This window comes from Cimex lectularius, unplaced genomic scaffold (assembly GCF_000648675.2).
Source record: "Cimex lectularius strain Harlan isolate CLEC.00 unplaced genomic scaffold, Clec_2.1 scaffold406, whole genome shotgun sequence".
Classification (NCBI taxonomy): domain Eukaryota; kingdom Metazoa; phylum Arthropoda; class Insecta; order Hemiptera; family Cimicidae; genus Cimex; species Cimex lectularius.
The window spans coordinates 185,968-211,258 of NW_019392981.1; the positions used below are offsets into that span (position 1 = coordinate 185,968).

Consider the following 25,291-nt stretch of genomic DNA (forward strand, 5'->3'; position numbering starts at 1 on the left):
TATTGTACATTACTTATAATGGGTTTTTGAAAATGCAGCTATTGAAATTTTAACGGTACAACGTAACTAACGGGTATAACTCACGGCCCTAATACCCAAAGCTGAATTATTCATTCTGGACGGTACGGGGCGAGGATGATTATGTGCCCTTACAAGTGTCCAGCAGATTCACTGCCTATTGGCCGGCATTACCATATGAAAAGGGCCAAAATCCCTCTTACCTCCTACTTACCGGCCTCATACGAGTACATAACTTTTTATCCCTTCCTCCTTTTGTTCCAAGCATATCTGACCCCGTAACGTCACAAATGAGGATTAACATCCCATTGTTCACCGGTGGGGAGCATAGATCTTAATTACGCTGGAGTCGGTATCAATTCTTCGCCCCCTGATTCGGGTTTTGGAGATGAGAGTTGAATTCCAGGGGAAAAGGGTTTAATCAACGCAATCCGTTTTAATTGTTTTCAGGGGTCGAAACTTTCCTGAGAAGTGATTTTGGGCAAAAGGCCTTTTTATTTCATCTATTGCTTTTAAGCATTTGAACTTAGACATGCAGAAGTAATAATTGATAAGTCAATCCATCCGGAAAATCAATTAAGTCTATTGATGGAAAGTCATAAATGACTTTAATATCCCTTCTAATAATTGATGTGAAGCGTTGATCCAAGAAATATGTTATTATAATCCTTATTATTTATATAATTTATATCCTATCCTAGATCTCTCAACTCTGCTCAATTTAAACCAAATTGGAGATAGGAAATTTTAAATAGTGATTTCATAAATTCTCATCCTTTAGAGTTTGTTTTATCCGTATACAAAAAACCTACTTACAACGGGTTTTCAGTCTCTCTTCCTTCGTAAATGAGAAAGTACTATTTGGTGCGATGATTTGACAAAACTGAGGTTTCCTCAGGCGGCGTGGAAGCTCGTTAAAGCGATCACTCGTCCGTTTGAAACTTTTCTCTACGTCCTCATCACCTTTCCTACTCGTTAAATCGTCGTTTTACACGAACTGAACTAATTAAAAGTATTCAGCTGATTTTTTAAATTTTGTCGAGGTTGCACGTTCACGAATGGCATACATTTTTCCAGAGAGTTTTGAATTTTTTATTAACTGTCTTTAGTGGTTTTGTTTGAAGTTGTAGATACAAGGATATGTAAGATGAGACCGCAGGTTCATGGCTATTTTTATGTAGTGTAAGGCCTCTCGTTTTCTGGTAGTATGAACGTCTCTCTCTCTCTCTCTCTCTCTCTTCTCTCTCTCTTCTCTCTCTCTCTCTCTCTTTCTTTCTCTCTCTTTCTCTCTCTCTCTCTTTCTCTCTCTCTCTTTCTCTCTCTCTCTCTCTTTCTCTTTCTCTCTCTCTCTCATTCTCTTCTCTTTTTCTATTCAGGGATGACAGGCCATTGCGAAACTTCTCTTTATCGTATAACGTTTCCTCTCTCTTTTCTCATTAAGTTGAAACAGGTCGTTCATAACCCAAATTGGCGAAATTTTGTCATAAAATGTATTCATTCACTCATTTTTTTAGTTTAAGTGAATAACAATAATAGTATTAACAGTGTGGAAAAATAATATCATAAATACATAGACATTCCATCTAGATCCCAGTTAATTTAATTTTTCTTCTTCTTCTTCTTCTTCTTCTTCTTATTCTTCTTCTCTCTCTCTCTCTCTCACTCTCTCCTGTATGTATAACCTTTAGAGCTGAACTTAGAAAAGTAGGAAGATTGGCGTTTTCATGACGTTGATCTGGCAATTCTCAGTTTTTTTACCGTCAGACGCCTTGCCTTGCGTTTCAACTTTTACACTATCTTCAGTTATAGGCTTGTGATTAAAAGAACAGACAGACGAAAATGGTCGAAAACGATCCGTTCATCTCACGCAGATCTCAAGAAAAACTTAATCTATGGATATGGTTTGACTGATTAAGTAGTAAATTTCAATTATTCGAATTGGACTCAAATATTTTAATGGTCTTTCCATAAATATAAATAGAATTTGGGATGGAACTGGGTTGTCATTATTTAAACACTAAAGAATATTTATTATTTATATTACTAGACCGTGACTAACGTGGAAATTCGGGAAGACAAACAGCTGAGGCCTTCTGTATGTTTTCTGTGTTCTGTGTGTGCCTTCTTTTTGTGGTCTTTCAAAATAATTGTAATTATTATTACAATTAATTAAGGTTTTTAGTTGAGAGGAAAAAAGTTAATGGCACGAGCGGGATTCGAACCCACGATCTTCGGCTAGATACGCCGCTGTTCTACCACTTGAGCTATCGTGACCTCGATCCGCTCGGACACCAACTTCCCATCTCAAGGAACCTTGAGACCAACCTCCTCTCAACCTTGAGATGGGAAGTTGGTGTCCGAGTGGATCGAGGTCACGATAGCTCAAGTGGTAGAGCAACGGCGTATCTAGCCGAAGATCGTGGGTTCGAATTCCGCTCGTGCCATTAACTTTTTTTCATCTCAACTAAAAACCTTAATTAATTGTAATGATTTAATTGGTCAAGCGGACCACGAAATTAGTGAATTTAAAGTAATTATTATTGTTCAACGTGCAGCCATTTGAGCGTCTCGATACTGACACTCCGCTTTTACATGAAGACTAAGTTCATATCCTAAAATGTTAGCCTCACATTCATACCTCAAGTTGTCAATATATATATTCGTAATCACTCTAGTTCAAACAAGGTTCGTTAAGTTGTCCACGTATCATCCATTATAAATTGAAAAAAAAATTATTAGAAATTTTTGGTGTTATGTACACAATCGCCGCGAAGTATCGAATACTTTAGAGGAGTTAATCGACCAGAGTTTTATGTTTGTATCGGGTTTCGTGTTTATGTTAATTTGTTATTACATAATGTAAAAACATAACACACAAAACTTGGAATAAGTTTTTTTTTTCGTTTTTTTCAATTTATAATGGACGATACGTAGACAACTTATTGAACCTTGTTTGATTACGAAAAAACATCTTTAAACTTTGTAACACATCCGACCGGATGAATAGTACCTCGAGGCTGGCCTCGTACAAGTAATAAAAATAAATAAACTGTATCTTCTATGCGATCGACCAGCCTTTATTTAATAAAATAGTCATGTGGATTTTGTCCTAATGAGACCACTACACTAATCCAGAGGACTATTAATGCAACATTGTCGAAAAATTTAAGAATGTCCTTCCTTAGACCATAGGTAAACAAAGGATTTGGAAGACACTAAACGCAAGTGAACAAAATGTGCAGTATAACAGAAATCCAATCTCTACTCACAACAAATTGCGAGTCTATTAGTCTGTTACTGAAGTAGCCAATTCAGTTTTTACAGTGAGTAAAAGTGTCGATTTTTTTTCTTATCAGCCAGATCGCGTGTTTGTCGGCGACGAGCAACTTATATCCTTTGAATTTGCAGTAATAAGGTTGCAGTCTGTCAAGGTACCCGTTAAAACTCTTGTTTCTTCCTGCTTCCTCTTAAACATATTTTTACCTGTGTTCAGTGTGAGATTTACAATGTGCAGTACTTTTAACCTTCAATTTTTAAAAAATTACTCCGATAGTGTGTATTTATACTAATTGTGAAAAGAAGTTGTGGAGTTGGTAGCTTATCAAAGCATTTACTTATTATTTTATATTTCAAACCAACGACGCATCAGAATATGGGATTGCAACTTAGAAATGGTACTACAGGATATTTTAATGTTGGTGATTATCAGGCAAATCATTTAAGAAACGAAGCCTATATAGAATTTAGAATCTAGAGGAATCTACGGTTTTTATGACAGTGAAATGTTTTTCACGGTTTCTTTGTTTTGCCTGGGTTGAGTTTTAACGTATCGTCAAGACACGAAAATCTTGATATTGTCTGTCGAATTCCCACCCGATGAAATTTCGTTGGTGGTAATTGGCTGTGAAAAGTGTCATCCGGTATCGGAAAGAAAATAATATAACCGGCCCAGGAAATATTATAGAAATTACGCCGGCAATTCGCCGATCGTGATGTTTGCCCGGCCCGTGAGGGATCGGAAACAATGTTAAATTGCTCATGTTACAATCGCGCGCAGTCTAGTCGTCGCTGACACTCGTCAAACGATTGTACACCCTAGCCGAAGAATAGGAATTAATTCAAGACGTCCATGGCGACAATGGCAAGATAATTAGTGTCTCGTTAGTACACCCCCACCCGAAGTCAATGTGTCTCGTTAGTTTCTCCGGGAGCAATTTAGTTAAAGAGTCGGATGTTAACGAGTCAGGTAAAAGGATTCGGAACTCTTCAATTGACAATGGTGCAAATTGTAGATTCTGTTATAAACCACGCCCGAACGGCTAGAAGCCCTGTGTTAATCGTCGTGACGGTGAAATAAAGGATTGCGCAAGGTGCACACGTGCAGAGAATGGAGGGATTTTTGTAAGGACGCATTGAGCTCCACATCCATCGAGATGTCATGATAAGAGCCCTTATTGAAAGGTCGGCTAGTTGTCTTCACGTGAATAGTTAATCCAGAGATCTAGAGGGAGTCTGAGATGGGCTTTTGTGTGCCGAGGAACCACATGGATCCTAATAAAGCTCTTTTATCAGGGCTATCGTTTTCATGCCGGACCCTCAAAACCATATTTGCTATTCAGTACACGACGGCGTCCCGTTCCAAACGACGCACTCCAAACTCTACTTGCCCCCAAATCTCATGCTCTCGTTTTCAACATCTCCTTTATCTGGGAGTGTATTTCTTTTTGAAAGGGTACGCTGTTATACCCGAACCCTGACGGTTATGACATGCTTTCCTCTGCATAATTTCCCCCCCCCATTTAATTATACCTTAAAATGTTTTTATATACTGGGAAACACAACTCTTATCCTGAAATTTAATAATAATGTACTTTTCTCTTATTCGCAGCGCTAAACAAAGTACGTTAATACGAATTACCCAGATTGGATCATTCACCATTTAAAAAAATGAAAATAAATATAATAAAACTTTGACTACTACTAAAGAAAATAATATATAAAGAGATAGAATATAAGGGAGGAACAAATTATATATCTCTTTTGTCAGCTATTAATGTTATTATTAGTATTAAATAAAATTGAAAGGCCTCTTTCTGTACTAGTAGGTCCGATCCAAGATATTCATTACATTCCAAAATGGTAAATGTACTAAATAAAACCAAATGTATTATGTTCTAACACAAATCGTAAAAATTAATTCACTAGTTTTCGTGGTCCGCTTGACCAATCAATATCTTTGAATTAATTAAGGTTTTTAGTTGAGATAAAAATGAGATAACTCAAGTGGTAGAGTAGCGGCGTATCTAGCCGAAGGTCGTGGGTTCGAATCCCGCTCGTGACAATGTCTTTTTTATCTCAACTAAAAACCCTAATTAATGTAAAAATTAATGTTTGAAATTTCAAAAATGACAATCTTTTTTATCGAGTTTTCCGGCAAAATCGAACTTTTTTTGTTAATGTTCACTAGTTCTATTTTGGAGTTTATCGTGCGAGTGAGTACTGAGGAAACAGTCACCCTAGCATACGAGTGCACAAAAAGAAATCCTTAACAAAAACTGTTGTGTAAATACAACTCTACGCGGTAATCTCAATTTTCCATGGGAGTAACGTCCTGTTCTCTCTTCTCACAAATAAAAGCTGACATTTACTGCTAGTATTTCGTCCTTAGAGCCTTTTGTATGCAAATACGCGATAAAAATAATAATCGTGTAAAAAATTCAACCCAGGGCCGCCGGCAAGAGGGGTCGGAGGGTTGGGAAAGATGACGAGCGAATTATGATTCGACACGTAGCCTCTCCCTGTTCTAGGGCCCTATTGCTGCCTTCGCAATAATACCACTGAAATTCTCAGACCGGGACTGATTCTGTGGGATAATTTCTAAAAAGTATAAAGCAAATTATATCTACTAAATCAAGTTAGTATACCAAATATTCAGCATGGTTTTCAGAATTCAGTTGAATGACCTAATTATTGTTTTACGGATTTTTTTTTCAAATATTGAATGCTTTTTACAACCACATAAATTATAATTAAAGTTATGCTAGGATTGTTATAAATATTTGATGTTTTATATATGACCTGAAGACTAACTACATGATCCTGGAAACATTCTTTACTACATCTTATAAAGTCTGAACAGACTATAAAAGAGAGGAAGAAGTAAGTAGACCATCAAATACAATGATATGGTATACAGATGGCTCCAAAACAAACTAAAGAACCGGATCGGATGTTTTCTGTACAAGCTCAAAATATGAGCAATCAAACTCATTAGGGAAGTACACTTCGGTCTTTCAAGCAAAAATTCATGCCATCAATACTTCTGGCCTAGAAAATGTTAAAAGAGGTTACATTGGCAAAAATCCTAATAAGATAGCCAAGCAGCTATTAAAGCATTATCGTGTAAAACAATTACATCAAAATTAGTCAGTGAATGCATCCAAAATTTCCAAAACCTTGGAACCCAACACCTGAAGATATCTTGGGTGCCAGACTACAAAGGAATTTTGGGTAACGAGAAAGCAGACAGACTGGCCAGAGGAGGATCTGCAAAACATATGCCCCGAACCTATACTTTAGATAACAAAAACAAATATAGAATCCTCCATTGTAGAACGGATCCAAACAAAACAAAAGGAGAAGTGGATAAACTCTAGCGGTGCTAGACATAGTAAACGTATGATGAAACAACCTTCACCAGGAATGGCAAAATCACTGCTCCAACAGGAGAGGGCTAAACTCAGAGGAGTAGGATTACTAACCGGTCACTGGCATATGAGACAACATCTGCACAACATGAGCATATACAACGATGATCCCATCTGCAGATAATGTAATGAGGAGAAGGAAACAACCACCCATATCATCTTCGAATGCGAAGCAACAGCTCAATGGAGATTTAACCTAACATACGAAGAAAACCTGGAAATAATTGTAGCAGCGACAGTCAATGACCTGATACTTCTAAGGAGAAAGATTGGGTTATTGCACTGAAATAAGGAACTAGAAGGTGCAATAACAGTGGGGAGCACAAACCACCTCTTCCCTAGTACCCTTATCACCATACAATACCTGTATACATAACGTGTAAATTGAAAAATAAGCACAAAGCGTTAAAAAACTGAACAAGGGGAAAATTATAGTTTGGTCATTTCGGTCTGCCAATCTTCAATATTTTGGTTTCTCAGATGTGTTCCTGCTCCTCACCATAATGCCATAATAAGATTGGCCAGAGGAAGATCTGCAAAACCTACATAGGCTCGATAACGAAAACAAATACAGAATCCTCCATCAGAACGGATACAAATAAAATAAAAGAAGGATTAGATAATCTCCAGCGGCGCTAGACACAGTAAATTTACGCTAAAAGAAACCCTCACCAAGACTGGCAAACTTGGCTGCAGTTGGAGAGGTCCAGACTCAGAAGAGGATTAGGAATGTTAACCAGTCACTGGTATTTGAAAAAACATCTACATAACATGGACATGATTCCATGTGCAGATTATGCAAAGAAGAGGAAGAAACAGCACTTATCACCTTTGAATGCGAAGCAACGCCTCAATGGAGACATAACCTAGCGTACAGAAAAAAACCTAGGGAATGAAATAGCAGCAATAGTCAATGACCTAATAATTCTGAGAAGAAGAAATTGACTCGATTGCACTGAACTAGGGAGCTAAGAAGGTACAATAATCCAGAGGCTTCAGTGCCTGGGGAGCACAAACCACGATTCCTAGTATCCTCATCATCATCATCACATGACATGCAGCGAGTTCTTAGCGTAAAGACTAATTTCTTCGTGATGTCTTTTTAATAAAACCTTTTTTTTTAATTGCACATGCCCTAAGCCACCCCAATAGCTTAATTGCTTTGACTTTTGTCTCTCTTATTATGGTTATTTGAGCTAGTGAAAGTCCATATCGCCCGTTATCCATCTTTTTCTCTTCTCTTAATTACACCATTATATCACAATTATTGGACGGAACGGAGGGGGTCTTCCAAGAGGATGATGAAGTGGCTAACAAGGAGAACAAAATGCCATAGGATCGACTAGTCACGTTCTCGTCTCGGGATAAAAACAAAAAAAGCCAGGGCGTCAGACGCGGATAAATGGGAAAGAGTCCTTTGCTAGGGACGAGGGAGGAATTAGTAGAAAGGATCGAGGGGAGCGTGTAAAGAGATTGATAAGGTTAACGGTAGACAAATAGTTGTAATAAACGATGTACCCAGGGGACTTAGACAGGACGAGATAAGGGCGGACGACCAATAAAAAGTGGATTTACCCGAGTTGCCCTGCGATACAGCCGAACCTTTACTAATTCCATACATATCTGACATTCGCACGGTTGCGTTTTACGGCCGTCATAAAAGCCCTCCATTGTAAAATGAATAAAGCCCTTAAGCAAAGGGCCGATCTGACAGAAAAAACATTATGAGACTTTTATAATCCTTCTAAAATTAAAAAAATTCTTACAAAAGTGAACTCCAGGGTAAGCAATAATAACGATGAACGTGAAAGCTTTGTATAGCTTTCCGAGAGCCGGAACATTACTTAAACGTTCTCTCGAATTAAGAGCTAGATTATAAAAGCGTTTTAATGATTAGGAGTTTAAAACTTACACTTGTTATCAATTGTTGAGGAAAGAATGTGTACTCTGATAGTACCTTCTTTACCCAAACTGTCCCTTTCCTTCTAAGTACTTTCTTTAGTTCTAGAATTAGCGATAGGCCTGTTTTGAAGGGGAGAGAAGGATTTTTGGTGTAGGGGCAAGTTTTGAAGAAAGTAAAGGTCCTTTCAATGGACTTGCCTTCGGTATTAGACATCTGTGTGAATCTCACGGCAAACCACTTCAGATGTTGCGAGGGAGATGAAATTAAGTACCCTCTTCACAAAACTTTTACCTCGCTTTTAGCAACTCGGTCTTCCCCTCTCGCCAGATTTATTAAAGTCAAATTAAAAACCCCGGTTGATTCCAAATTAGATCCCTGTTTGGTCTCTTAGATAAATCAAATGCGAGATAAATCAGTAAAGCCCGAGCGAAGGCAACTACGAGATACCGTTAAATCCGATAGGTTATACATGTAAACAATAGCCGAAGGCCAACATAAATTTGCCTGGGCATGGATTATTGAAGAAATATTTCAAAACGCCCTGAGCTTTCTATTTACACAGAGTCCACTTTAAGACAAAAGCGATCTTTTCAATACATTTTTTATTATTTTTATAGTCCAACCATCGTTCAGTTGATGCAGGTCATGCCAGGCCTGAGACTATTTCCGTTGATTTCGTCCTTGGGAACAACTCCAAAAACTGCAGTACATCCGACACCGCGGAGCCCCCTTTTCTCTGCGGTAAATCACACTACACGATATTTATATTCGCCGTTCTAAACAAATCTGTTTTATTCAATAGCTAAAATCGATTTGCGGACATCGCAAGAGAATGAAACCGAATTGAATAAGCTGTCAAATTTGTCCGAATCGAAGGCGATCTTTATTACGGCCGTGACGTCGTTGATATTCCAGGACGAAGATCGCCGAATTGGATTCAGGTTATAAGGAGGGCATTACATAAATTCCTGGGGTCTTTTGTTTTACGGCTCGCTATAACAACAGGGGCGAAATTTAATCCCGACGGTTTTATGTCTCCACTCGAGCGGTTCGCCTTTTATTTATTCCCACCACATACGCAATTTGCATTAAAGTATAGTAGTTAAGGGTACTATAATAAATGGAAGTTTATCTCCCTGTTTATAAATTTCGACATGATCTCGTAGAAGAAAGGAAAATTAAATTAAAAATTCGCCCATTTACTATATATAAAACAGAATAGTATTTTATTACACACATGAGGCAATTACGGCTCTTCCTGGTTGTTCAGTAATTTAAATTTGTTGATAAAAAATTGAACACCTCTATAAACGCAGTTTTAATTAAATTCTGTTAAATTTGTAATAGCTAATAAAACCAAACGCAATTATGCTTTGTTTAAAGGCCGGGTATATATATGATAGATAAGCAGTTAAATATTACATGGCTAAATTAATCATATTTTATATTCAGTCATAAAATTTAAAAAGAGCTGAAGTACTATTTATTTTTCAAATTTCATTTTTTTTCTTACTAACTGGATTGGCAACGTCATGGTCATATCAATCCCGTAGTTGTGGTGCTTTTAATTAAAAAAAAAAAAAAAAAAAAAAAAAAAAAAACTCCCTTATAAGCATGTAGGGTTTTGATCTCAGCGACCCTGGACTTTCCCAGTGGTGAATCAACGCCTTAAATGTTGCGACCCCGTTAAATATCCTTCAGTGACAGATTTAAATCGTATTATTATTTTTTTATTACATTAGCCAGACGTAATAAATGTCGAGATCTCTTCTTGATGCCTGCAGGGTGAAGAACCTGTCGTTTCAGATCATTTTGTTCACAATCTTCATTGGTGGGTCAGGGTCTGCAGGGAGAGATAAGTCAACAAGCCCACCAGATTAGGAAAGGACCAAACAGATCAAAACTATATTTGTTCATTATTATTATCAGTTGTGGATTTTATTATTATCATTTACTATTGTTTATTATTATTATATTTTAAAAAAATTAATAAGGTGAAATTGTCCAACAAAGTATTATAATGTGGGTGACCTTTCGTCCGCGATTCTCAGCGGGTTTGGACGGGGGGGACACACTTAACCCGATGCAACGCTAGCGACGATACCCGACGCCTTGTCTTGTTTTGGCACATCTATGCAACGTCTAGCGCACGCCACGTACAGTCACACAGCGTGTATCACAATAATCACTATCGCAACGGCAACGGCTCTTTTGTTCTTAAAACACTATTTTGAGCAAAACCTTGTAATAAATTGTTTGTTAAACTTAATTGTTTTAAATAAAGTTTTTCCTGTATTTTGATAAATTTTCTTCCTAACCATCATAATTGAATAATTTTTATTTAAAACTCATGAATTTTTGATAACGTTTAATTTGGTTTACATTAAAATAAGAATGTTGTAATTAATATAACGACAAAATTACGTATACATGGTTGGTAATAAACTTAAAAAAAATATGAGTGTCCTGTTCTGACGCTACTCGCGAAAACGGTGTAATTTTATGAGCAAAACCGGGTAATAAATTGTTAGTAAATTCATTATATCAAAAAATAATATTCCGGTGTTTTGATCAATTTTCTACCAAACCATTAAAATTAATATATTACAATTAATTAAGGTTTTTAGTTGAGATAAAAAAGTCAATGGCACGAGCGGGATTCGAACCCACGATCTTCGGCTTGATACGACGCTTGAACTATCTCGATCCACTCGGACACCAACTTCCCATCTCAAACGCACCTATTGAATTTTCCCTCCTTTGTGCCATTTTTCAAATGTCATGTAATCGGGTTGGATTCTCGACGACAAATGAAATGGCCACGGAGAGCTTTAGTGAAGTATACTTCATTTTTAATCATTAAATTCTCTAAGTAATTGAAGCAAGCTATAATTGAGCAGCGGCGTATCAAGCCGAAGATGGTGGGTTCGAATCCCGCTCATGCCATTGGCTTTTTTTATCTCAACTAAAAACCTTAATTAATTGTAATATATTAATTGGTCAAGTGGACCACGAAATTAGTGAATTAAAATTAATTTTTTTAAAATAAAAACTAATGAATTTTTGATCGGTTAATTTGGTTTATATAAAATAAGTATGTTGTAATTAATATAACGACAATAATACATGTAATTTCAACTAAAAATATAAGTGTCCGGTTCTTTTGTCTTTGATTGTACTCCATGCTACCCGAGGAAAATCTGGACAGTGGGGATCGCAGAGCTTAGAGTAGGGTAGCGTTGCATAACATCGGGCAGATGTGCATGGGGGTAATACATTCTTATGGGAAATTGGACTTTGCATTTGCGTCGGATAGCGTAGCATAGCGTTAGTATGTTCCCCGCCGTAAGCCCTTTTGTAAGGTAGGAATTACTTTTTTGCTTTTACTAGTTCTTCGAGTAAATGAACAATTGCATTTTTTATAGCATGCCATTGTAAATGGAAGCGTGATCATGCTGATGGTAGAAATGGTAAAATGTCGACTAGGACGATCACCAAATGCTTTTAATTTAAAACAGAAATAGCGACAACGGGCAGAAATGATCAAACTCAATCAATCTGTAAAAAACTAATTTTTGTTTTGTTAAAATGTGAGATACGGATGATGGACTTGTAATTTAGCTGTTTCTAAGTATTTTAGCCCGCCTTTTCTTGCCATTTTCAATGGAGGGTATAAACAAAGTAAGGGAAGGCAGCAAAATAAGAATTTACGAACTCGTAACTGGTATCAGTTAACAGGTCTATGACAGTGCTAGTATTGTTACAAACTATTCAGAAATCGTGAGATGCGGTCTGGTGTGATAGGTTTCAGAAAAACATTTTCTTTATCGTGCTAACGTTTCGATCTTTATTGAGATCACCCCAGTGGGGGCACTCTCAACACGACACGCAAGAATGGCACAATTACACAGAAGACAAACACTTTGAGCCCTGAAGACGATCTCAATAAAGATCGAAACGTTGGCACGATAAAGAAAATGTTTTTCTGAAACCTATCACACCAGACCGCATCTCACGATTTCTGAATAATTATCGATTAACGGTCACTAATCACCACACATTGTTACAAACATTTTCGCCCCTTTAACACGTTCATGACACACTAACCACTGAAGATAGCGAGGATAGCTTGTTGAGTTATTGTTTCAGTTATCATAGTGTTAACAGAATATATTGAAAAATTGTTCATCCTTTTATTGATGTTTTGTGTTTTATTTTGTTTCAGATGGAAGACGAAGGGCACCATGGAAATGACGAGACCCGCAGTTTTATTCTCTCCACTCTGGCAGGTCTCCAAATGTCAAAAGTGATCTGCATTCTGTGCAGGGCCCCGATGCTAGTCTTTGACCGATATCCACTAGTAGACGGCACGTTCTTCCTCAGCCCGAGGCAGTACACGAAGAGCTGCGTTGAGGTATTATTTTAGAAGCATGATGATTTATCGATAAAATGGGCAACTTCCATCCTTCTAAACCGCCAATTCTCCTTGGAACGGCTTAAAAGACAACTGTCAGAGTTCAGCAAATATTAAATATTTACTGGAGTATGCAAACTGGATAAATTGGGTGACTCGTGTATGGAGAAAAAGAAGACTAATTGTGAATGTACATACAAAGCTCACAACAATTTGCTAAACATGGTAAAACATCACAAAACGATTTTTTTGCTGCTCGAAAAAATTAAATTAATATACGGCCCTAATTATAATTCTATTCCCCTTTTCTCTTCCAACAGTGAATGCTACTCAAAAGGACCCTCGTAATAATAAATGCTTGTGCCTATCAACTTTTAATTTTGGTCCTGCAAATTGTTTCTTCGATCTCTTCGCTTTCTGATAATATTTCATGAAATAGAATGAAATTTCTCTAAATAATTACGGTATAACAACCTTTATTAATATTATATATTTGATTGTTTTTTTTTCACCTCCCAAACATCTTACAAACTACGATAATCATCACAAATCAGTATATTTGGAAGCAATTTTGAACAACAAACATTCTTCTAATTATAGATCAATTAGCAGTTTTTCTTCAGGTTAATAATATATTTCATTTGTATAACTTCATTTACGTACTAGTTTTTGGCTGTTTGTTATTTACCCAGGGATGCCAGGTCGCTAGATAGTTGTGAAATTTCTTTTTATTGCATAACGTTTCATCTTCATTGTCCCACACCTTTGAATTTTTATGTTTCTCTCTCTCTCTCTCTATCTCTATCTCTCCTCTCTCTCCCTCTCCCTCTCCCTCTCCCCCTCCCCCTTTCACTCTCCCTCTCCCTCCCTCCCTCTCTCTCTCTCCCTCTCTCTTTCTCTCTTTCTCTCTTTCTCTCTCTCTTCTTTCTCTCACTCTCGCTCTCTCTCTCTCTCACTCTTTCTTTCTCTTCTCTTTTTCTATTCAGGGATGACAGGCCATTGCGAAACTTCTCTTTATCGTATAACGTTTCCTCTCTCTTTTCTCATTAAGTTGAAACAGGTCGTTCACAACCCAAATTTGCGAAATTTTTACATAAAACTGTATTCATTTACTCATTTTTTTGGTTTAAGTGAATAACAATAATAGTATTAACAGTGGGGGAAAATAACATCATAAATACATAGACATTCCATTCAGTTAATTTAATTTTTCTTCCATTTTTACTGTTTTTACATAATTTTATAATAATATCATAAAGTAATAATAATGATGATATCATTTCGATGTTAGTGTTTTATATTTATATAGGCATCATTTTATGATTTTATTAATTACTATTTTAAACAACTGTCTGTCCTATTTTAAAGGATCATGTGTCTTATAAACAATAGAAAATATGTATATTTCTAGGATAGGCATTAATTGACTTGATCTCAAATAAATACCTGCAATGCAGATACTTGTTTTATTGGCCCATATGTTGGTTGTTTAAGTAATTTTTCATTGACCGGAACAGATCGTAATCAGAAAGTGCAATTTCCGGTTAATACGGAGGGTGGGACACCAATTTCAAGTGCAACCTTTTTTGCAGTCTCGCCGACGAGCTTGATACCATATTTATATCGTAAAGTTTTTTTATATATGCTTCCATTTTATATCTAGTTGTGGGATAATTGTTATTGTAGTTGGTGTAAGTGATACTTTCATTCATAGACGTGCGCAAATAGCCTAATTTTATTTTAACTATAACTTACTATATAAAAAAACTGTCATTACGTAAAATATAGATATAAAATAGAATATTGCCATTTATAAATTAGCAATCTATCTACAAACGTTGTAAATAAGCACCATTTTTTTAAATACTGTTCGCAGTGGCGGATCCAAGGGGGTGTAATTCCCCCCACTGGAGCCAAATGGAGATGTTATGTGTTTAATGTAATAAGTCTTAGTTTAGCCTTAATTAAGCGAAGAGGCTTATATTTCAGAATTATAAAAACTTGATCTGTAACCTCTGACAAACCTTCCCTAAATTAAATCAGTCTCCTTTTAACTGGTCACCCTTTGGCTTTGTTTTCCGCCGGTTCGATACTTCGATCACTCGATTTGATATCAAGAAACCTGTCAGTTGATGTTGAATTTTAGGTAGATTTCTTTCAAAAATCTAGCGTTTTCTAGCGGCCTCATTTTTGATCCCATTGCCATGAAATTTTTGCGTTTTTTTGCCGCACAACACCCAGCTCGGTTTGCTTAATTTCACTCGCTCCTAACTACGCCCCTCATAATTGTATTTTCTCATTTTTGGTACCGATTTTAACATGCATTCTTCCTGTACATTTGTTCAGTTTGGCTCAAATCCAAGCAGTATAAATATAAAATAAATTTAATAAATCCTTTTAATTTTGCTCGTAGATAGAGAGACCTCGACGGAGACAAACTATTTCATCTAAATTTCACCTAATCAACTTTACTTCAAAAGAACCAGTCTATTAACATAAAAAAACCATAACTACGATCGAAGAATCTAGTCAAAAAGCACATAATGGTCCAAATGTTCTGTGAAATGGTTATAAGTCTCCTTTCTCAAATATGTAACATATAATTCACCAGCAGTGCAGTTTTTTTAACATAAAAAAACCATAACTACGATCGAAGAATCTAGTCAAAAAGCACATAATGGTCCAAATGTTCTGTGAAATGGTTATAAGTCTCCTTTCTCAAATATGTAACATATAATTCACCAGCAGTGCCCCGATGATGCGACTATATGTCCCGAAAGCTCGGCGAATTGTTTGCATAAGGTTGTAACATCATTCAAGACCATAAACCTGATCCTCTTCAATATTGAAAAAACAGGTCGATCCCATCCTTAATATTCATTAATTAAATAGCTTAAATAAAATTTCAAATTAAGTAGTTAACTAGTAAACCATTATTTTATTTTCATTATTTTCAGTGGTTTAGGAAAAAATGGCTTGCATCTAATTTAATTTAACGCCAACGGTTAATAAGAAACAAAAACAGTTGATTAATTTTTTATCTTATTGCAATATGTTTATGGTGTTACATTTTGTATAAAATAAATAATAATATATATCCATGGTTTTCAAATTATTCTATAATTTTTAAAATAGCAAATTTTTAGCACCGCTGGATTGATTCCGCAAAAGAAGGAAATCTACCTTACTGCCGTGGGGTTTTTTTGTTCGTTTATGTTCTGTGCTAAAAAATTACATTGCAGACCATGATTTTTTTCGTTTGTATTTTTCTGGTGCTTTTCTGATTTCTGCATCTGATCTTCTTATTCGATTTCTCGATGCGATAACCTCTAAGTTGGTAATTAATTTTTTATATTCGTTAATGTTGGTGACTAAAACCAATTAAATTGCAGACTATGACGGAAAAACTTTTTGGAAATATACCAAAAATATGTTTCTTTTTGATATTAAAGTATTGAAACTTTTAAATCAAGATATTTTTTTTTTCAGTTTTTCCCTTTGAAGGAAGAGAAAGTATTGCGTTGGGCTGAAAAATGATGCGTAGAGTTTTCTCTCGATTGGCACGTTTTTAAGTCTTCTGGCCTTTAAAAAAGACGCAATTTTTACCTCCCCCCCTACGATGACCAACCTGGATCCTCCCTTGACTGTTCTTTTTCGTATTTATATAGAAATATGTTGTAGTTGCTATGTCATAGTTATTGAATATGAGTATATTTAAAAACATTAAATTGTACGTCTTTTTTTTCACGGTCGTTATGTGTGTATTGAATTTTTTGAAGGCATATGTAGCTGTCATGTATAGGCCTTCGGTTTTTTAACGTTGCTAACGACAGCATTTCCCCTTATATCTCAAATAAGGTTGAGTTTCAATAAGAGCAGATGGCCTCGAGCACCTCATTTCTTCCGTACCAGTCCTTATTTAAAAATCCAACCCCTGTCGTACGAGCACAACAGAACTTCCTCGAACTCTTTTGTCTCGTGAAGCGAGCCAGTAACGAGGAAGGCTTGTTATTCGAGATGTGAATCGTGAGGTTTCGCCACCCTCGCATCCTCCTCAGATCATTTCCCCCCGAGTATCCGCCCCTTAATGACGATTTGGCGCATGCTGATTTATTCTACTCCTATTGCTCTTTACGGAATCGTTATTTCCTAACGAAACCTGAACATGCTGAGGATTAACTTGCTTCCGAATACTAAACCGACTAAAATCACTTTATACCGTGTAAATCATAACTTTTAATTTCTTGGGTATATTTGGACAGGGGTTTAGGTCATTTTCTCCGGAGAATTAACCTCTTGTTCGAGTTTTCGATCAGTATGCTATATCAACCGACATCCTAACACACCCAAGAAATTGTTTCATCGAAGGTCCATGATAATTTTCACAACCACAATTTAAATGAGTATTCGATTATTTTCTAAAACACGAAAAAATGTAGGTCAAATCCTTCCATTAAATAAAAGATTATAAACATGGAAAACCGATAAATTACCACGTTATTTATACTAGAAATCCATTCGATGCTTGTTTATTATACTCTAGGTATTATTAAAGGACGTAATTTTTTTAAATTAATTTCCAATTAACTTCAAATTTTTGCGTATTTTTGGTATAAATGAATCCTCAAATTAAAATAATCCAATCACAGAAACAACTAAATAATTTTTGCGACAGAACAACTATGGCGTTCGGATTGATGCTCAGATCTGACACTTTCACAGCCCGTACGATTGACTAATGACAAAAAATTTTCAATTTGACCTAAGAGGATACATCATATATATATATTGTATCAACACAAAGGTGCAGCAAAAAAATCTTTACAAATTTTACAAAATTTGGATTTTACAAAAAAGTACTTTATTAAGAACTAAGTTGTATAAAAATATGCATTTGAAATAAATAGTTAAACCGCAGAGGACTTCCCTCATGATCGGTATTTATATTAGACAGCATATGATAACCCTGATGAAGGCCAATCATGATGATTATTGTAATACCAGTACCATCATTGAACACATTCCAAATAGTAAAAAAAAACTTTGTTGGTGGATAGTTCCGCACAAAAGAGCATTATTGGTCAGTTAATCGATTATAAGTAAAAAAATGAGTTTTATGTTTTCACTCTTATGGAAAGTACGATATTTTTCTAAAGGTGCATTTTTATCAGAATTTGGTTAAATTAATTGAGCGTTTTTATTATGCACCAATATGTATGATATTCCAAACGGTCGGATTTATAAAATTCAGGCAGGAACATAAATAAAAATAAAGGTAATGTGAAAAACAAATAAAAAACTTAAATAGCATTACTATTTTCTTAATAAGTATTAATTACATTCAAAGTTGCAAATTAATCACCAAGCATTTATCATAAAATACATGAATTCTAATTGTTTGGTTAACAGGACCAAAAGATCTTTTTTCCCCCGAGGTTCGCAACAGGGCCGCAGGGTTCGAACTCGGGACCTTTACCTTAAGAGCGCCGTGTCAACGCCTAAACCGTTGCGGCCACCGACGCCCCCCAAAGATACGTATTAAGTGCCGAAAGAAGTCCAATTTTCGTATTAGGTTAGATCGATCTTACTCGATAAAACCGTTAAGTTTTATATTGTTTAACTATATTTTAGGTACAGCCCAACGTAATTGTCTCCTTAAAATTACTGACAAACCAAATGCTACATAATAACTATACAGGGTCATATAGTATAATTTTTTATTGTGGTTTGCTTTTTATTTATTTGTGTATTTTTCATTTTGGATCATTTCTATTAAATAATTTGTTAACGCTGTTTAGTCATTAATTGGTCTTTATTAGGTCGTTTTATTTTCTGACAAAACACATGACTATAGCATAGCACAAAACGTCGCCCAAGATATGGATTGTATTCGAAAAACAACAACATGCACCTTATAAAAAGGAGTAAAAACTGGCATAATTCTCTCTGAATAATTGATATCAGCCGGTAATATTACAATTTTATACTCAAGTTAAACTTGAAAGCATTCGAGGAATAAGGCTAACAAACATGATTTCGTCATCTATCATAGTGCTAAAACTTTTGGTTCAAAAATAATGAATTTCCGAGTTGATGATGGAACGAGATATCACCTTACTGACTCCCTGATCTCACAAGATGTCTGTTCCATTGCTCTTAGATGTTCTTATTTGTTAACCTTGTTAATAATTAATAATGATGAAGGGATATAAAACCTGCCTTGCTTGTTATAAACTATTAAGCTGCCCGTTTTTAATGATCTTTTGGCGAATCTGAGCGTCTCCAGATCCGTCCATTTTATAAGAATCGTAGTCTCTTCAATTTGTTTGATCCATTTTACAACAATGTACGCATTACCACCGGATAATGAGACTCTCAATCCTTGTAAATCTCTCATCGAAAAGCATAAGGATTTCGTACCCACATTGTCATCCATCACCATCGCATGTGCTTCAAAATCATCAAATCCGGGAGAATTTTGTCTCGATCTTTTCTGCATACTTATTTCTCATCGTTTCTCATCGGTGCACATTCCAAATAGTAAAAAAAAAGTTAACTTTGTTGGTGGATAGTTCCGCACAAAAGAGCATTATTGGCCAGTTAATCGATAATAAATAAAAAAGTGAGTTTTATCATTTACACTCTTATCAGAAAGTACGACTTTTTCTAAAGGTGCATTTTTATCAGAATTTGATTAAATTAATTTAGCATTTTTATTATGACCAATACGTAAGATATCCCAAACGGTCAGATTTATAAAATTCAGGCGGGAACATAAATAAAAATAAAGGTAATATGAAAAACAAATAAAAAACTTAAATAGCGTTCCTCTTTTCTTAATAAGTATTAATTACATTCAAACTTGCAAATTAATAACCAAGCATTATCATAAAATATATGAATTTTACGATTTTTTCTTCTTTTTTTTCCTTTTTTTACGAGGGTTCGCAACAGCAAATGTTATATCAACCCTCGGGGTGCCGGAGTTTTTTAAAAAAAAAAAGCCCATTTGTAAGTATGTCGGATTCGAATGCAGAGCCGCTAGATTCGAACCCGGGACCTTTACCTTATTGACCTTATGAGACCCCAAAACTTCTTTTCTTTATACTCATTACAACCGTCACTTTGGTTTATTTCAACAACTAACATATCAACAAAAATAACAAACAAATCGAGAACAAAACAAAACCCACTAACCTCCTCCTAGGAAGCGAGCGGGGCCCCCAATTTTGTAGGAAAATTGGATATAGTTAGTGGCTATGGAAACTGTACTCGGAATGAGATTGTAAATTTATAAATTGTAAATTCGGCGGTAGCCGAGTGGTTAGCATGAGAGACTCTCACGCCGCGGTCGTGGGTTCGATTCCCACCGTCGCCTCTGGCCCTTTTTTCACAATAACCCCCAANAAAAAAAAAAAAAAAAAAAAAAAAAAAAAAAAAAAAAAAAAAAAAAAAAAGCTTAACGAAGGGACCGTATGTTTTTGTTTCTTACAAATTTGCCACGCTACTGATTTTTCTTAAATACCAAATAATAATTTTTTTTTAAATAATTTTAAAAAGAATGCTAATTCAATAGGCGATTGTGAAATGTGTTTTAAGAGTGATTCCAGACATCTATGTTAATGTATTCTTGTTGAATAGTAAAGTTAAGTTTTAAATTTGTAAAAGAATAGTTTTTAAGAAAATTTCGTTTCAGGTGAAAGCGGAGGGACGTACTCAATTCCTTAGCTGCGTCTGTATGGGTTGTCTTGAAGCGTGGGCCCCCGGACGGAGGCTTAGGTGCAGATTCTGTTCTTCAGCCTGGGACGGTTCATCCTTGGTCCTCGGAACCATGTACTCCTACGATATTTTCGCCGCCATGCCCTGCTGCACGGAAAGACTCAAGGTGGGTAATCTCTTTATCCAGACGCGAAATAAACGACACCCTTTATACAATCACCGAAAAAGGGGCGCTTTGACCAATCTTCTTTAAAAGTCGTGGAAAAAAGTAGATTACACAATTAGTGAAAAATTAGAGGAAGATCAGAGGAAGATCGTGAAGGGGAAATAAGTAATAAAAACGGTCCCGTGCGTTTGAAGTCTTTCGGCAGACGTCATCATACGCGTCACCTAATCATTGACGGGGCCCCTTCCTAAAGTACACAAATTACATTTTATTGAAAACCCCGACAAAGGAAGAAATGATTAAATTGAATTTCTCGTCCTTTACCTGACCGTTCCGGACATCTCTGTGAGGTCTGTGAATGTTTCGCTTTGTAAAAGTCGCCTTTTAATTTCGTTAGAGAAACCTTCCTCTCCTTTTTTATTACTTTTGGGGTTCAATAAGACCTGCATCCCTTTGTCGCAGTCCTGGGATTTGGAAACTTTGAACTCGTTTTCTCTGTTACAGTGCAACAGTTGCGCCAAACCGTTGTTGATGCCCCACCAAAGACTCAACTTTTTCTCGGACTATTCCCACCGCCTGACATGTCCTCACTGCGGTGTCCAAGACTGGCACTTCGTCAAGCCCCTCGGCTACTGCTACAACCGCGAGTGGCCATAGCATGAGGCCGTGCCCGCTGAAGACCGGGCGAGAGCCGTGCAACGGCTCCTTCACGCCACCTGGGCCAGTGACATCCACAACACACTTCTGAGCCTGACGCTCGCTTGAAAAGGTACGTCAAACTGACGGCCCTCGTTCAACAAACTGCTAATTGATAATAATTTGATATCCTCGGGTCTGCGAGGGAAAAATTGCTCTGCTTCCAATGAAATGCAGTGCTCAATTTCATTTTGTATGTTATTTGAATTGTTGTGCGTTAAAGAACGGTGTTATTTGTATTAAATACACGTGTGTTTTTCAATGGTTTAAGGGTAGTTTTAAGAGAGTTTTGCAGTTAATTGTGTAAGAAAGGTGGACAGTCAAAATGCCATCGACTCTGTGTAATGTGAAATTTCTAGTAGCCGTTTATTGATGTTTTATGTTAAAATATATTTGGAAACACTATAATTCTACATAGTTTTTTTTTTGTATATATAGTATATGTTTTTTTAAGTTTAGACAAAAAAACACTTGTACTTGTTTTACTGGCATAGTTTTGGGAGTATATTGCTAGACTTAATGTACAAATTAGATTATTGTTAACTGTAAAAACTGAGTAACTAATGTATTTTTAAAGAACTGCGGTCGACTTTAATACATGTACAAAGCTGATGTCACATCTTGCAACATAAATATAGAAATATTGTTTTTATTATAGATATTTATATTTCTTTTTGAAAATGAAAGTTTATGGAATAGTTTCCGTTACTTAGGAGAATACTAGACTCTTAATGTGATACTTTAAGGTTATTACACCCCAATGAACTATCACATTTCTATAACACTCATATTACTAACAGAGATAATAATTATATGATAACACTAATAATAGTAATTATAAGAGAGTTAGATTTAATCCATGGCACAACAACTGACTCATGCCCGTAAAAGTGCAATTGCCATCTCGTTTTTATAAAATAATAAAATAAAACTGTATGTTTCGCAAAAAGTAAAGCCGAAATTGTTTTTTAAAGTTCAGTTTAAAAGAAAGCCTGTAAATTGTTTTACATATATGATAAAACGTGCGTAGGGAAATTAATTAGATTGTCCACATATTTCAACCTGTTTATGTTTTCAAAAAATTCCGATGAGTCTAAATTCGTCATTAAAAATACCTTACCTATTCCATTAAAGAGCTTTCTTTTAAACTGATTCTTTTTTGTATGACTTTTTGGCGAAACTGACTGTATGGTAACACCTATGGTTCAATTCTAAATTCAGGAATGTGTGTTGGAGACATATCCTAATTAATTGTGGGCAAAAGGGTTTTGCTCAAGAGAAATTTTTTGTGAACGTGCATTCGTACAACTGACCCGTGGAAAATGAAACAATTAAGACAAAAAAAATTCAAATTAGCAATTAATTGAAATTATTTTAAATTTGATGCTGCATGGTTTAGGTAATATATTTAGAAAATTAAACTAAAGACATTGCATAGATAGAGAAAAGATATATTATAAAATATGTAATATAAATATAAATATATATAATTTTTTGCATTACTTCGCTACCTGTAGTATGAAAAGTTATATGTGGCCAGAGTAAATGATTAATATGTGGGGTATTATATTCAAAACTAGATTTTCTATGATTGGTTTCTGTGTATCTATTTCATAATTTTTCCCCCTTCGTCTAATATTGTCCCGTGCATGTTTCAAATCCGTCATCCGTTGGTTTATTTGTTTTTTTAAACTATACCAAGATTTATTATTACATGTTTTATTTTTATTTTATAAATCAAAGTTTCGAATATAATCGAAAACGAGATGAATATTTACGTATCAATCGATAATATAAGCCATAGACAGCTTTCATTAACAATCGGGGAAATTTTACGCCAAATCATAGAATTAGTAATAGATGGCTGTTTAATTCTGGATCGTTCAACGTGTTGAAGATTATAACTGCATATAGGAGGGAATAATAAATATGCACGTAGGTGAACATTTTAATCGATCCGGAGTGCAACAGCGTTATTTTTAAAAGCAAAAGTTTCCTCAATAAAAAAATTAGAGTAGATTCTGTGTGTATTTGGTAATCTTAAGCTTAACTAGTAGTCTGTAATCCTACTATTACTCCAATATTGCTATTATATATAAGTATTTGTACATAAAGTCCTAAGGTTAAGTCATTGTCTCTTATTGGTGAAGCATACTATTCGAGCTTTTACTCCAAAATAATTGAAAATATGGTGCTTAATGGATTATTAATACAAAAACTAATGCATGTTATTGAATTTTTATTCTATTTTTTTTTTTTAATTTTTGCAAATATAATTATATAATACATGGTAAATTGTTTATGTTCTTTTCTAAACAAAGTACTCGCACTGTTGATCAGATTTCTGATACAATACCAAACGATTAGTTAGTTAATTTTGTTTAAAGAAACAGAGGAAACAGAAATTGCAACAGCCAATAGAAAGACCTGATCTCATGATTAACACAAAAGACTAAAGAAAGTATTATAGTCTATGCGATTTTTACTCCCACATTATCCTAAAATTTACTTTCTCAATTTAAAAGAAAAAAATAAAAATAAACAAAAGCACAAAATTATGTATACACGCCAAAAAATACGAAAGCAATTAATATAAATAATATAAACGTTGATAAGCTATCCAATTTAAATCTGGGTACCAAAAAGCTGGTACAGAGGACCAAAATTCATTCATAGCTTAAATTTAATTTAACTGGGTTAGATTTTTTACACGTTTCGTTTGGCTGCGCTGCGGGTTGCTCAACGTTTTCTACTGGAAGACTGCTGGAATTTAGAAGAAAACATATTTAAAATAACCACAGCCAAATTTGGGTCATTGTAATTAAAGTGTTGGGCGGAAATGTCAAACCAGCTGGAAATTTTTTATTTTTTATTATAATTTAGTGCTTCTGCGATCCTGGCAAAGTGAAGCCGTTTTGTTTTATTTTATTATTCTTTTTTGAGAATGCGGTGTCATTTGTTTAAAATTAAGATCTAGAATTTATGGTAAAAATGGAAAAGCAAGGTTTCAAAAAAGGCCTAAATATAAACATGATTATTTTATTTAAATTTAAATATATATTTTGTATAGTTTGTTTCTTATATATAATGTATTTTTTTATAAAAGGATAAAGTTGTATTTTACAAAAAAGAAAATTGGATAATTTTTCAATGAGTTGAATAAGATACTTTAAAAATTGACATTATATAACATTTTTTGTGATGAACGTTTCGAAAAGGTATACACGAATGGTAAAGAGGACTGAAACTATTGACACTTTTGAAAGTTTGTACTCTTCTGCGTTTCTTTTATTATTTTGCTTTTTTTTTTATATTGCACGTTTTTCAAAATTTCAATGACCACGTCATGGTTCGGATTAATTCGGTTTATTTCAGGGTCTAATCGATTACTAGCCAAAATATGCATTGCCACAAGGCAATTTATAATGCCAAAAAATTTATCCGTCGAGGCAAAAAATTATAAAAATTAATGTGTTTCGGCTAAAATTGGAAAAAAATATATACAAAAACTGTTACGAGACTTTTTTGTACTTTTATACAATTTTATATTTTTTACCTAAATTTAAGAAAGGGGGGAGATTTTTTTAATAATAACTTACCTTATATTAATGTTACATTTGTATAAAAAAAAAGTAGTTTTATAAAATTTATTTTTATTTCTGCTGTTC

At 35.0% G+C, this 25,291-nt stretch overlaps 1 protein-coding gene across 1 annotated transcript in view; it reads left to right on the top strand.

The window, feature by feature from the left end:
• LOC106669495 (headcase protein) overlaps positions 1–24,596 on the top strand; it is a 133,420-nt gene extending 108,824 nt beyond the window's left edge. The window contains exons 4-6 of the mRNA XM_014399020.2: positions 12,854–13,042; positions 20,739–20,927; positions 21,432–24,596. Of these exons, the coding sequence (XP_014254506.1) occupies positions 12,854–13,042; positions 20,739–20,927; positions 21,432–21,584 (531 nt within the window). The 3' untranslated portion in view covers positions 21,585–24,596. The remainder of the gene's footprint in view (positions 1–12,853; positions 13,043–20,738; positions 20,928–21,431) is intronic.
• Positions 24,597–25,291: the final 695 nt, after the last annotated feature.